The sequence below is a fragment of the Mustelus asterias genome, chromosome 18 (assembly GCF_964213995.1).
Source record: "Mustelus asterias chromosome 18, sMusAst1.hap1.1, whole genome shotgun sequence".
NCBI classification, from domain to species: domain Eukaryota; kingdom Metazoa; phylum Chordata; class Chondrichthyes; order Carcharhiniformes; family Triakidae; genus Mustelus; species Mustelus asterias.
Window position 1 is genome coordinate 88,078,493 of NC_135818.1, and position 14,721 is coordinate 88,093,213.

Consider the following 14,721-nt stretch of genomic DNA (forward strand, 5'->3'; position numbering starts at 1 on the left):
TTCTTGAAACGCTGCAGTCCATGTGGTCTAGGTACAGCCTCAGTGCTGTTGGGGAGGAAGTTCCGGGATTTTGACCCCTGATAGTAAAGAAACGGTGATGTATTTTGAAGTCAGGATGGCGAGTGGCTTGGAGGGGAACTTGCAGGTGGTGTTGTTTCCATATATCTGCTGCCCTTGTCCTTCTAGATGGTAGATGCCATGGGTTTGGAAAGTGCTGTTGTAGGAGCCTTGGAGAGTTGCTGCAGTGCATCTTGTAGATGGTATACACTGCTGGCACTGTGCGTCGGTGGCAGAGGGAGTGGTCCTTGGTGATGGATGGGATGCCAATCTAGTGGGCTGTTTTGCCTTGGATTGAGTTTGAGTATTGTTTCATCTGCACTCATCCAGGTGAATGCAAAATGTTCCAGTCTTAGTGAGGGAGTCCATATAAGGTCATCTCCGGGTCAAATAGAGGCAGATAATTAAAGGAGTGGAAATGCAGCTCAGGGTCAAACCTGATGCTAAAGTTGTGAACAGTCTGGTTCAGATGTGAATCTAGTGAATGGTACAACATGACGTCAATATAGTTGCTGGTTTTGCTGGTGGAATGTTATGTGGGATGGAGAAAGTGTGAAGATGGAGGAGTGAACTGAGAGCACATTGGAAAGAAATAAGAGAAACAGGACTCCAGCATTGGTTAGTGTTGCTGCATACATACGGAACAGTTTTATTAAAAATGGAATAAAAAAATTAAAGAAAGATTTAACCATCTACTTTCAGGCTCTTTAAACAGTACATCAATTCACAATTAATTTTTCATATTGCTTCTATAAGGCATTTTTGAGGCCCAGAAAACTTTGGGCCTCACTTTGCTGGGAGTTTTCTATAGGCCGCCCAATAGTAACAGGGAGGTGGAGGAGCAGATAGGGAAACAGATCCTGGAGAGTTGCAATAATAGCAGAGTTGTTGTGATGGGAGACTTTAATTTCCCAAACATAGATTGGAATATCCGTAGGGTAAGGGGATTGGATGGGGAAGAGTTTGTTAGGTGTGTTCAGGAGGGTTTCCTGACACAGCATGTGGACAAGCCTACAAGAGGAGAGGCTGTACTTGATTTGGTATTAGGGAATGAACCTGGGCAGGTGTCAGATCTCTCAGTGGGAGAGCATCTTGGGGATAGCGATCATAACTCTATCTCCCTTATGCTTGCATTGGAAAAAGAAAGGATCAGGCAAGCTAGGAAAGTGTTTATATGGAGTAAGGGGAAATATGAAGACATGAGACAGCAAATTAGAGGAGTAAATTGGAAGGAGGTATTCTCGGGGAAATGTACTGAAGAGAGGTGGTAGTTTTTCAAGGAATGTCTGTCTAGAGTTCTACAGGACAACGTTCCGAGCAGACAGGGAGGTGTTGGTCGGTTAAAGGAACCGTGGTGCACGAAAGCTGTGCGGGACCTAGTCGAGAAGAAAAGGAAAGCGTACAAAAGGCTGAGAGCTTGGTGAAGATAGGGATCTAGATGAGTATACGGCTTGTAGGAAGGGACTAAAGAAGGAAATTAGGAGAGCCAGAAGGGGTCACAAGAAGGCCCTGGCAGGTAGGATTAAGGAGAACCCTAAGGCGTTCTATAAATATGTGAAGAGTAAAAGGATGAGACGTGATGGAATAGGGCCTATAAAAGGTGAAGGCGGAAAAGTCTGTTCGGAACCAGTAGAAATGGCAGAGGTGCTCAATGAGTATTTTGCCTCGGTTTTCACAGAGGAGAAGGACCTGGGTGGATGTACTGCGGGCGTGCGGTGGACTGAAAGGATTGAGTATGTGGACTTTAACAAAGAGGTTGTGCTGGAATCTTTGAATGGCATCAAGATAGATAAGTCGCCGGGTCCGGATGGGATGTACCCCAGGTTACTGTGGGAGGCGAGGGAGGAGATTGCAGAGCCTCTGGCGATGATCTTTGCGTCATCGATGGAGACGGGAGAGGTGCCGGAGGATTGCGGATGTGGTTCCTATTTTCAAGAAGGGGAATAGGGATAGCCCAGGTAATTACCGACCGGTGAGTCTAACCTCAGTGGTTGGTAAACTGATGGAGAAGATCCTGAAGGACAGGATACATGAGTATTTAGAGAGGTTTAGTATGCTCAAGAATACTCAGCATGGCTTTGTCAAGGGCAGATCGTGCCTTATGAGCCTGGTGGAGTTCTTCGAAAATGTGACTAAACACATTGACGAAGGGAAGGCGGTAGATGTGGTTTATATGGATTTTAGCACGGCGTTCGATAAGGTCCCCCATGCAAGGCTTCTAGAAAAAGTGAGAGGGCATGGGATCCAAGGGGCTGCTGCCCTGTGGATCCAGAACAGGCTTGCCCAAAGGAGGCAGAGAGTGGGTATAGATGGATCTTTTTCTAAATGGAGGTCGGTCACCAGTGGTGTGCCCCAGGGATCTGTTCTGGGACCCTTGCTGTTTGTCATTTTCATAAATGACCTGGATGAGGAAGTGGAGGGATGGGTTGGTAAGTTTGCCGACGACACGAAGGTTGGTGGGGTTGTGGATAGTCTGGAGGGATGTCAGAAGTTACAGAGGGACATAGATAGGATGCAAGACTGGGCGGACAAGTGGCAGATGGACTTCAACCCAGATAAATGCGTCGTGGTCCATTTTCGTAGGACAAATGGGATGAAGGAGTACAATGTAAAGGGAAAGGCTCTTAGTACTGTAGAGGATCAGAAGGACCTTGGGGTCCGGGTCCATAGGACTCTAAAATCGGCCCCGCAGGTGGAGGAGGTGGTTAAGAAGGCGTATGGTGTGCTGGCCTTTATCAATTGAGGGATTGAGTTTAGGAGTCCGGGGATAATGATGCAGCTATATAAGACCCTCGTCAGACCCCACTTGGAGTACTGTGCTCAGTTCTGGTCGCCTCACTATAGGAAGGATGTGGAAAAGATTGAAAGGGTGCAGAGGAGATTTACAAGGATGTTGCCTGGATTGAGTGGCATGCCTTATGAGGATAGGCTGAGGGAGCTCGGTCTTTTCTCCTTGGAGAGACGAAGGATGAGAGGAGACCTAATAGAGGTGTATAAGATGTTGAGAGGCATAGATCGGGTGGACTCTCAGAGGCTTTTTCCCAGGGTGGAAATGTCTGCTACGAGAGGACACAGGTTTAAGGTGCTGGGGGGTAGGTACAGGGGAGATGTTAGGGGTAAGTTTTTCACACAGAGGGTGGTGGGCGAGTGGAATTGGCTGCCGTCAGTGGTGGTGGAGGCGAACTCAATAGGGTCTTTTAAGAGACTCCTGGATGAGTACATGGAGCTTAATAGGATGGAGGGTTATAGGTAGGTCTCGAAGGTAGGGATGTGTTCAGCACAACTTGTGGGCCGAAGGGCCTGTTTGTGCTGTAATTTTTTTTAAAAACCTGTCACTTACAACTTGTGTTTTATCTCCCTAACCCAGGAATATTATCAATTGAATTGGTTATCCGTAATCAACAACATAGCAGGATTGGGGTGGCATACTGCACTGGGGAGATGGATTAGAGAGAGAAGGGAAGGGAGAGAGGGATACAGATAGGGTGACATACAGGAGTTCTGGATCAGAGAGGGGGCGGAAGACACATGGTTGATGGAGAGGGAGGAAGAGACAGAGAGAAAGACCATGAGCAAACTGCCTCTGCAAAGCAGCAACACGATTGCTCTGCACCCAAGACTTCTTTCATAATAATGGTTTTGTTCCAAAAGACAGAGTGGGTTGGGAGTGGTTATAGCACTCGGATTGGGAAGCTCCAAGATAATCGCCTTGGTGCTGGGAGATTAGAACCAGATGGTTTTTTTGCACCGGTCAGCAAATACTTGCTGAATCAGCCACAATGACACCACAGAGACTAGAGTGGAGGAGAGAGAGAGGGAGGGAGGAGAAAGGGAGGAAGGAGAGAGGGGGAGGGAGGAGAGAGAGGGAGGAGAGAGAGGGGGAGGAGAGAGAGGGGGAGGGAGGAGAGAGAGGGGGAGGGAGGAGAGAGGGAGGAGAGAGGGAGGGAGGAGAGAGGGAGGGAGGAGAGAGGGAGGGAGGAGAGAGGGAGGGAGGAGAGAGGGAGGAGAGAGAGAGAGGGAGGGAGGAGAGAGGGAGGGAGGAGAGAGCGGGAGGGAGGAGAGAGCGGGAGGGAACAGAGAGGGAGGAGGGGGGAGAGAGAGGGGGAGGGGGGAGAGAGAGGGGGAGGGAGGAGAGAGCGGGAGGGAACAGAGAGGGAGGAGGGGGGAGAGAGGGAGAGACTGAGGACAGAGAGGGTCAGCTATTCATCTCCTTACCCTTTTCAAATTGTTTCCAGAATCATGGTTGGTGTGCCCATTTATTAACTGACAGGATGATACAGGAGGCCATTTGGCCCATTATGTCCACACTCTGAAAGACTGATCCAATCAGTCCTACTTCTCTCACTCTGTCCCCATAACTCTGAAAATGTCCTCTTTCCGATCAGAATTCACTGCAGAAAACTGTCTTGTTTCCCTCCCTGGTTCATTGTTATCCTCAATCCGTGTCCCTGGTCCCTGACTTCCAGTCACCAACCCGCAATCTCTGATCATTGATTCTCAGGTCCGTGGACACTGACCCTCTTGCCTCTGGTCACAGTTTCTATTCACTCTTGTCAAAACCCATTTGTAATTTTGAACAACTCTCTCAAATCTGCCCAGAACCTTCTCTGCTCCAAGGAGAACTCTGCCTTCTCCAGTCTCTGTGTCCAACACCCAGAGGGAACTGCTGGACACAGATGCGTCTCTGTTACGTGTCACTCAGGAGTATTCACTAACAATTTGTTGGATTGTATAGCAGGGCCACTCACTAACAGAGAAAGGAAATCAGTTCATCAGAGCCGGAAATGGTGGAGAATCATGAACAAAAAATTGGATTTCTGGAGCCATGTGCAAAATGAAAATAAAGTAAAGAAAGCACCTTCCGGATCTGTGAGACACCGAGTAACCGGCGAGATAATACTTGTTTAGTCTGAAGATTATAGTATGGAACTGACGTGAGCGGTGTCAGTGAGCCCTCTCAGCGAGTGAGTGGTCAAATGTGAGATACTGAGCCAAACGATCCCATAATATCCTGAGTGAGCTGGTCTCACAGGTTGCTGATGGTGACAATGGGTGAGAGTGTCAGGAGGTGAGGATGGTGAAGAATGCAGCTAGACTCCTGCTGATAAAGGTGGCTGGGTTTGAGGAGGAGGAAATGCTGCCTTTAGTCTCCGATAGTTCCACCAACAGACAGCCGTGTCATTGTACAGGTGGGGGGGGGGTAAGAGCTGCCTGGGTACCCCAACAAGCATCAGCACCCAGGGTGGCGGGCGGGCTGGGGAAGTTGTTTGCAATGAGGAAAGAGATTCCAATTCTTGACAGGTCCAGTGAAGAACTTAGCCCATCATCATCATCATCGTGGGGGAGGGGGGGTTGTTTGGGGGTTGGAGGAGGGTCACTCACATTTTCTTGGTGTGGCTGCTCAGATGGTGCATTGTCAGCTCTTTCTTCAGCTTGAACTTGTCCCCGCACAGGGTGCAGGCGTGGAGGTGGACATCAGTGTGACGTTCCAGCGACTCTCCATCCCCAAACACCTGGAAACAAACCTCGCAAATGACCTCTCTGCCCGCAAGGTGGGACACCATGTGCCGCAGGTGGTCATGCTTCCGGTAGCTGCCCTGGCCACACCTGGGGCAGACGTAGCGGGCATCGCCTCTGTGCATGTCGAGGTGGAGCCGGAGCAAACGCTCCCGCAGGAATTCCTTGCCACAGATCTGACAGGCAAACTCCTTCTCCTTGGTGTGGGTGGTGAAGTGTTCCCGAAGGTGGCATCGTTGGTAGAAAGCCTTCCCACAGAGGTTGCAGACATGTTTCCGCCGATCCACATGCTCAGATGAGGCCTCGCGGGCAGGCTGTCCAAACATGCAGCGGGAGACATGCTCGACCCACAGTTTCTCCTGGTCAAAGGCTCGGGCACACTGCGGGCACTGGAAGTTGCGGCCTGTGTGCCGGTACATGTGCTCCTGGAGCTGCCAGCGTTGCTTGAAGCTTCCCCCACATACCTGGCAGGTGAACCGGCTCACTTCATGCCCAGGGCTCTCGGGTGAGGGACCCTCCGTAGATGCTGCAGCCGAGGAGGGGAGCAGTTCCCCTCCAGCCTGCCAGGTGTACAAGGTGTCATGTGCTCCCAGGCATTGCTCAGCATGTTCCTGCAAGCGACCCCCCTTTACCAGGATCCGGCCACACTTACCGCAGGCGCACACACTTTCCACATGATGTGCCACGTAGTGAGCAGATCGCTCACTCTCGGGCAATGCCACACCGCACAGCTCACAGGCTGGCCCCAGAGGACTGTCCCCCTCTCTCTGTGGCTCCATCTTCAAGACACCCTCCAGTCCGTCCTCCTCTTCGTCCTCCTCCTCCTCCTCTTCCTCCTCCTCTTTCTCATCCACTGTCCAGCCAGATTGACCCTTGCCCTTCTCCACTGTCCGTTGATGGCTACTGCCCACAGCTGCCCTCCTCTGGGTGGGGAAGCTGTTGTAGACTTTGCCAGCTTCCTCAAAGGTCATTCTGTCTTCCTTCTCCTCGTCAGAGGGGAGGTCGGCATCATCCATCACCTGAACCACGGTGATATCACCGAGGTCGACAGCTGCCGTGTCCTCGGGCTCACTTTTCACCAGGTGACTGTTGGTTGCAGAATCCAGGAGGTCCCCCTTGGAGTCAGTGTCATTTTCTGAGCTCTCCTCAGTTGGGATCTCGGAGGAGTCTGCCCGTCCCCCAGGGCCTTCCTCGCCTGCCCGTTCAATCTTGTCAGAGCTGCTCTCCTCCCCCGCTCCGTCGGTTCGGGGGGGCGCGCGTCTGCTGTTGCATGTCAGTGCATGCTCGTTGAGGAGCTTCTCACAGCTGAAAACAAAGCCACAACAGTCACAGGTGTAACGCTTCCCAAAACGATGGTGCAGCCTCCCCTTCAGGCCCGTACGGCTCTGCTTGCGGGGAGGGCTGGAGGCCTGCTTCTTGGGCAGGCAGTCCACGCTGGAGGGCAGCAGCGGGAGAGGGGGCAGGAGGGGCAGAGGGACAGTACAGGCCTTGTTAACCTCGGGACTCGGTTCCCTGCGGGTCCTCTTGGTCGCGTCCAGTGGGTCATCATACATACGGACCCCGAACATCATGGAGTCTTTGGGGCAGCCAAAAGCCAACGGTGGTGACTGCACAGACTTTCCATTGCTCTCCTGCAACTCATCCAAGCTCTTTGGCACGTAATAAAGCTGCAGGAAGGTCATGGCTGACCGCAACTCCTCAAAGTCAGAAGGCACTCCCACCAGCCTGCCCAGGTACATGATCTGCAGAATGAGGTCAAAGCACTCAGCACTGATGTTGACATTGCTCAGACTCAGGTTCCCTGTTAGTTGCTGCTGGCTGATGAACATCATTCGGAAATAGGAGCTGCAGGCAGTCAGCACTGCCCGATGGGCCCGAAAGTAAATGTCATTGATAATGATACAGCAATCACACAGGAAGCCCCATTCTCTCTGGTTGTTCAGCTGCTGCAGGACGTATTCACTATGGCTCAACCGTGACATCCTGGATTACCAATCCCAACCAGGATCCTAGAAAGAAACAGAAATTTGGATCACTGAACAGCAAAGCACAGGAAGAGCCCATTCAGCCCATTAACTCCATACTGGCTCTTTCAGAGTCTCACTCCGCTGCTCTGCACCCATTCATTTGCAACATTTAACCAATTTGCCTTCAAATGCAATGATTCAATCTGCATTTCAAATCCTGAACCAGGGCTCTGAAACTGGCCATCCCATATCCACACCCAGTTCCTTCACATCTAATTTACGATTCTCAGCCTTCCCCAGTTGGAACACATTAAGATGAAAAAGGCCTTTAAAGTAAATGTGCGATGGAATTAAGGGGAAAAGTCACAATTCCACAAATAAAAACAATAGACTCAGAGACAGACTTTGTAAAATACACAAACTGGATGTAAATGATTGAGAATTTAATAAACTCAACCTGACAACATAGGGTCTGTGGACTTCAACAGAAAATGCAGCAGACTGTACACTTTTTTTCTGTAAATTAAAGAGACCAGCATTATCAGCTCTAGAGGTACAGTGACTCCCCGGCCGTAGAGGTCCAGTCACACAACTGTCATCAAGGTCCTGTCACACTATGACTGCAGATTATTCCTTTTCTTTGAGGAGCAGGTTTTTAGGATTGTGACTATTATCAATGCTAATACAGCATAGGGCCTCAACCCTAGAACCATTCCCATGAATCCTTTTTGCATCCTCACATATCCTCCGCTAGACCTAAGATGTAGGAGCAGAAGTAGGCCATTTAGCCCATCGAGTCTGCTGCACCATTCAATTAGATCATGACTGATCTGATCTGACAATTCTCAACTCCACTTTCCTCCTTATCCCCATAACCCTTGACTCCATTACTGATTAAAAATCTGTCCATCTCAGATTTCAACACAACAGCCCAGCCTCTACATCCCTCTGTGGTAAATTATTCCACAGATTCACTACCCTCGAGAGAAGAAATTCCGCCTCACCTCTGCCTTAAATGGGGCCACCCCCTTACTCTGAGATTATGCCCTCTGGTCCTAGACTCTTCCATGCGGAGAAACAACCTCTCAACATCTACCCTGTCAAGCCTCCAGGGAATATTATATGCGTCAAATGTGGTGCCCAGAATTGGACACAGTATTGTAGTTGAGGCTGAATGACTATTTTAGAAAGCACAGGGGATAGCAGCTCCTCGTCTTGTGAAAGCATTGACTCAAATGTGCCATTGATAGTCATCAGCTGGCTGAATGTCCTGTGCCTGATCCCAAAATCCCAAACCACCAATTAATGCAAGACAGGTGGAATATCTTCCAGTGTTTGTTGCATTACACAACGCACCTGTATTTCCGGGGGAAGATATTGGTGTCATGGTATTGTCACTGGACTAGTAATCCAGAGACCCAGGCTGATGCTCTGGGTCAAGGCAACTAAAGACATAGCCACCAATGGTGGAGCAGATAAAATGGGAATAAAGAACAAAGAACAAAGAAAATTACAGCACAGGAACAGGCCTTTCGGCCCTCCAAGCCTGCACCGACCATGCTGCCCAACTTAACTAAAACCCCCTACCTTTCCGGGGACCATATCCCTCTATTCCCATCCTATTCATGTACTTGTCAAGACACCCCCTTAAAAGTCACTACCGTATCCGCTTCCACTACCTCCCCCGGCAACGAGTTCCAGGCACCCACTACTTTCTGTGTAAAAAATCTGCCATGTTGAAGATATAAGAACATAAGCACTAGGAGCAGAAGTAGGCCATCTGGCCCCTCGAGCCTGCTCTGCCATTCAATAAGATCATGGCTGATTTTTTCGTGGACTCAGCTCCACTTACCTGACCACTCACCATAACCCTTAATTCCTTTACTGTTCAAAAATTTATCTATCCTTGCCTTAAAATATTTGGGAGTGTTGTGAGGTTGGAGGAGGATATAGAGATAGGAGAGGGTGAGACCATGGAAGGGTTTGAAAATAAGGATAAGAGTTTTTTTTAAAATCAAGGTGTTGCTTATTCAAGTGCCAATGTAGGTGAGCGAGCACAAGGAGTTTGGCTAACTGAGACTTGGTGTGAGCTGGAACATGAATAGGAGAGTTCTGATATCTGTGTTTGGGGCAGTGGGTGTGGGTAAAAAGCATGTGGGTTATTTGCATATATTTTCCAAAGAGCATGTTCAAGACACCTGCACTACTTCCAGCTCAAATTAAATCTCATTTTAGCAACATACCCAAAACCTAACCAATCACCACGGTTACAGGTTGCTCAATGGAGTGTCACTGGGTTAAACATTCCTGACTCACAACAACCTGCCAATCTTAGCCAGGGCAGTGGAATTAAAGTCTAATCATCAAGTCAAGGGAGAGTGGCCAAGACTTCTCCACCAGGATAACTATACCTCCAAACCTACAGAATCAATCTGGAGAATTCAGGGATGAAAGATTAATCTCCCAGACACTCCCACAAATGAACAAATTATTCCAGCTGAGAACAAACTGGTGACTTATTAAGGGTGAACATAACTTCTTTGTTTAATGCCTCTGACCTTTTACAGTCTGCCCTACTGCCTCCCTAGACAAATATTCACCTACAGAACGTGCAAATCAAATGATATCCAAAGGCAACAACTGGGGCAGTAACAATTCGAGCGACTTTGTCATCTCCCAAATACTCCATAAGGCACAAGATTCCTCCAAACGCAAGGGTCCAGATGCAACCGTGTAGTGCGGACACCCGTGCTTTATGAGACATCATCCAGGAAACTGCAGCCCACTTGATCAGCACCCCATCACCACCTTCAACATTCACTCCCTCCACCACTGACACAGTGGCAACAGTGTGTACCACCTCCAAGAGGCACTGCAGTAATTCACCAAGGCTCCTCCAACAGCATATAAAGATGTAAATTCGGAGCAGGAGTAGGCCACTCAGCCCCTCGGGCCTGCTCCACCATTCAATAAGATCATAGCTGATCTGATTTTAACCTCAACTCCACATTCATAGAAGCATAGAATCCCTACAGTGCAGAAGAGGCCATTCAGCCCATTGAGTCTGCACTGACTCTCTGACAGAGTATCTTACCCAGGCCCTCTCCCCCATCCTACCACCAGAACCCCACACATTTTACCGTGGCCAATCCACCCAACCTGCACATCTTTGGACTGTGGGAGGAAACCGGAGCACCCGGAGGAAACCCACGCAGACACGGGGAGACTGTGCAATCGCCACAGTGATCCAAGATCGGAATTGAACAGTCCATGGCGCTGAGAGACAGCAGTTCTAACCACTGTGCCATCGTGCCGACCCCCGATAGCCTTTCGCTGTTTTGTTAATCAGGAATCTAACTAGCTCTACCTTGAACATATTCAAGGGCTCTGCCTCAACTCTGCCTTTTTGAGGAATAGTGCTCCAAAGACTCGCACCCTCTGAGAGAAAAACTTTTTCCTCAGCGCTGTTTTAAATGGACAACCTCTTATTTTTAAACAGTGAACTTTAGTTCTAAATTCTCCCACAAGAGGAAACATCCTCTCCACATCCACCCTGTCCAAGATCCCTCAGGATCATATATGTTTCAATCAATTTGCCTCTTATGTCTCTAAACTCCTGTGGATACAAACCCAGCCTGTCCAACCTTTCCCCATAAAACAAACTGCCCATTCCAGATATTAATCTGATAAACAATCTCTGAACTGCATCCAATGCATCTGCATCCCTCCTTAAATAAGACCAATACTGCACACAGTACTCCAAATATGGTCTCAATAGTGCTCTGTATAACTGAAGCATAACCCCCGGACTTCCGTATTTAATTCCTCTCCCAATAAATGATAACATTCTATTAACTTTCCTAATTACTTGCTGTACTTCTATACTAGCCTTTTATGATTCATGCACTAGGACACCCAGAGCCCTGCAATCTCTCCCCATTCAAATAATAGGCTTATTTTTCTCATCAAAGGCTTTGCTGAAATCCATATAAACTACATCAACTGCACTATCCTCATCCATACACCTGGTCACCTCCCCCAAAAGTTTGCAATCTCTCCTCCGTCACAATCTCCCCAGTGCAATGCCAGGGCCCGGTTGCAACGCTCCCTGCGCCAGGGCCCGGTTGCAACGCTCCCTGTGCCAGGGCCCGGTTGCAACGCTCCCTGTGCCAGGGCCCGGTTGCAACGCTCCCTGTGCCAGGGCCCGGTTGCAACGCTCCCTGCGCCAGGGCCCGGTTGCAACGCTCCCTGCGCCAGGGCCCGGTTGTAACGCTCCCTGCGCCAGGGCCTGGTTGCAACGCTCCCTGTGCCAGGGCCCGGTTGCAACGCTCCCTGCGCCAGGGCCCGGTTGCAACGCTCCCTGTGCCAGGGCCTGGTTGCAACGCTCCCTGTGCCAGAACCCGGTTGCAACGCTCCCTGTGCCAGGGCCCGGTTGCAACGCTCCCTTGCCAGGGCCCGGTTGCAACGCTCCCTGTGCCAGGGCCCGGTTGCAATGCCCCAGTCCCCCAGCTGAATTGCAATCTCTCTCCGGTTGCAATGCCCCTGTCCCCCGGCTGGGGTTGCAATATCTCCCCGGTTGTAATGTCCCAGTCCCCGGGCTGGGTTGCTATATCTCCCCGGTTGCAATGTCCCAATCCCCAGGTTGGGTTGCAATATCTCCCCGGTTGTAATGTCCCAGTCCCCGGGCTGGGTTGCAATATCTCCCGGTTGCAATGCCCCAATCCCCAGGCTGGGTTGCAATCTCTCCCCGGTTGCTGTGCCCCGGTCCCCGGGCTCCGTTGCAATCTCTCCCCGGTTGCTATGCCCCGGTTCCCGGGCTCCGTTGCAATCTCTCCCCGGTTGCAATGCTCCGGGCTGGGTTGCAGCTCTTACCCTGGCTGGGTGTAGATGGCTGTCCTGCTGCCGGTGCCTGAGCAAGGGGCTGTGAGCCGGGTTCTGTACCGGGCGGTGTGGGCAGTGGAAGCCGGGACTCGCTGCTTTTTCCCCGGGACAAGCTGCAGCTTCTGCCGGGCTCGGGGCCTCAGTCACAGGAAATGAGCCAGGGTGTCTCCTCCCAGCTCAGCCCAGTACACAGGCTGCTTCCTCCCACAACTCTCCTCGGATCAGACAACACAGCAAGAGGCCATTTGACCCATTGCCCCTGTGCCAGCTCTTTGTTGGAGCTGGCCAGTAAATGGCACACTACTCCCCCATAGCCATACAAACTTTTCTCTTCTAATATTGATCTAATTTCCTTTCTGATAATTACCATTGACTCTGCTCCCAATGCCCTACATACATTCTCCTGCTTTTTAAAATATATTTTTTAATGTTTTTGCATTATTGATGCAGTTCCTCTCAAAACCAGTCAAGAAGATGCCAGTTTCTTTCTCTTTCTCTCTCTCCCCTGTCCTGTCGACACTGTAAGAGTTTTAACAACACCAGTTAAAGTCCAACAGGTTTATTTGGTAGCAAATACCATTAGCTTTTGGAGCGCTGCTCCTTCGTCAGATGGAGTGGAAATCTGCTCTCAAACAGGATACTGGCCAGGATTCCCTGATCTCGTTTGCCCTGCCACCGCTGCCAGCGAGAATGGAGAATTTGGCGCTCAGCGGGACAGAAGAATCTCAGCCACGGGCGAAGTTGGAGAACTCCGGCCACCAAAGGGGTTTTGGTGGAGTAAATAATGATAAACCATTTCCACTGGCAGAGCGATCGATAACCAAGGGCTTTAAAATCATTGAACCAGAGGGAGGATGGAGAGACTTTTTTTGAATCCTCCAAGTTGTTGTGATTGGGAATGCACTGCCTGGAAAGGGCAGGGGAAGTAGATTCAATGAAAACTTTCAAAATAACTTGTTTTTCTTCTTTATTATTTCATGGGATGTATTTGTTTGCCTATCCCTAATTGCCATTGAACTGAGTGGCTTGTTCGGCCATTTCAGAGGGCTTTCAGAGTCAACCACATTGCTGTGGCTCTGGAGTCACATGTAGGCCAGACCGGGTAAGGACGGCAGGTTTCCTTGCCTAAAGGACATTAGTAAACCAGATGGTTTTTACAACAATCGATGACAGTTGTCATGGTCACCAATACTGAGACTCGGTTTCAATCCCAGATTTATTAATGGAAATCAAATTCCACCAGCTGCCGTGATGGAATTTGAACCCATTTCTTTACACCCCCAGACATTAGCCTGGGCCTCCGGATTACTACTCTAGTGACATTGCCGCTACCCAACTGTCTCCCCAAATTGCAGGGCTATGGAGAAAGAACAGGGGAATGAGACGAGTCAGATAATATTATCATTCCAGTCTGATTTCGGAATGAAATGTTCATGTGCTTACAAACATAGAAACACACATACCGACATACAAACATACTCTAGGTATGTATACCTAAGTATCCAAAGTGCCACATCACTCACTACTGCACCACAGTCAGTGTATTGAGCTAACAATCTGTCAGTCTGCAGTGTATACTGTGATCTGAGAAGTACAACGAAGCTCCAGCATTTGCATTTAAATTGTGATTATTTTCAATGTCTCGGAACAACAAGAACTGACACCGGCACAAATGGGCTGAATGGCCTCCTTCAGTGCCGTATCACGCTATGATTTTCCTGAGAAGACAGTTCCATAGATACTGGTCAAGTGAGGGAATACAGAAGAAAGGGCAGCATCAATCATCTCTTCTACCACCAATCATTTTGATGAAGCTAGCCTACTCATTTACCCTTGAAATCTTACATAGAAGCTGGAGGAGGCATTCAGCCCCTTCAGCCTATTCCATCATTGATTTGTATCTGATCTGTACCACAACTCCACCTTGCTTTATATCGCTGGATACCTTTACTCAACAAAAATGATCAATCTCAGTTTGGAAAGCTCTGATTGACCCAGAATATTCACACCTTTTCAGAGGAGAGAGTTTCAGAATTCCACTGCCCTTTGTATGAGAAAGTGTTTCCTGAGCTCACCCTGAATGGCCTGGATTGAATTTTAAAATTCTGCCTCCTTCTTCTGGACACTACCCACCAGAGGGAATAGTTTCTCTGTCTCCATCACATCAAATCCCTTTGTGATTTTCAAACTCTCCATTAAATCACCCTTCAACCTCATAAGGTCAAGGAAATTAATCCAAGTTACTTCCTTCCCTTTGCTAATATTCAGTTTTCTTTAAACAACTTTTTCATAGAATCAC

The 14,721-nt window shown here is 49.3% G+C and overlaps 1 protein-coding gene across 1 annotated transcript; it reads right to left on the bottom strand.

Moving 5' to 3' along the window:
* Positions 1-671: 671 nt before the first annotated feature.
* zbtb1 (zinc finger and BTB domain containing 1) lies at positions 672-12,550 on the bottom strand. Its single transcript, XM_078234523.1, has 2 exons — positions 12,414-12,550; positions 672-7,583 (listed from the first exon to the last, which is right to left on the bottom strand). The coding sequence occupies exon 2, from the start codon at positions 7,554-7,556 to the stop codon at positions 5,436-5,438; it is 2,121 nt and encodes a 706-aa protein (XP_078090649.1). The 5' UTR covers positions 7,557-7,583; positions 12,414-12,550; the 3' UTR covers positions 672-5,435.
* Between the last annotated feature and the right edge of the window lie 2,171 nt (positions 12,551-14,721).

Excerpts from the sequence above, each read along its gene's own strand:
- zbtb1 (XM_078234523.1), bottom strand. The coding sequence starts at position 7,556 with ATGTCACGGTTGAGCCATAGTGAATACGTCCTGCAGCAGCTGAACAAC.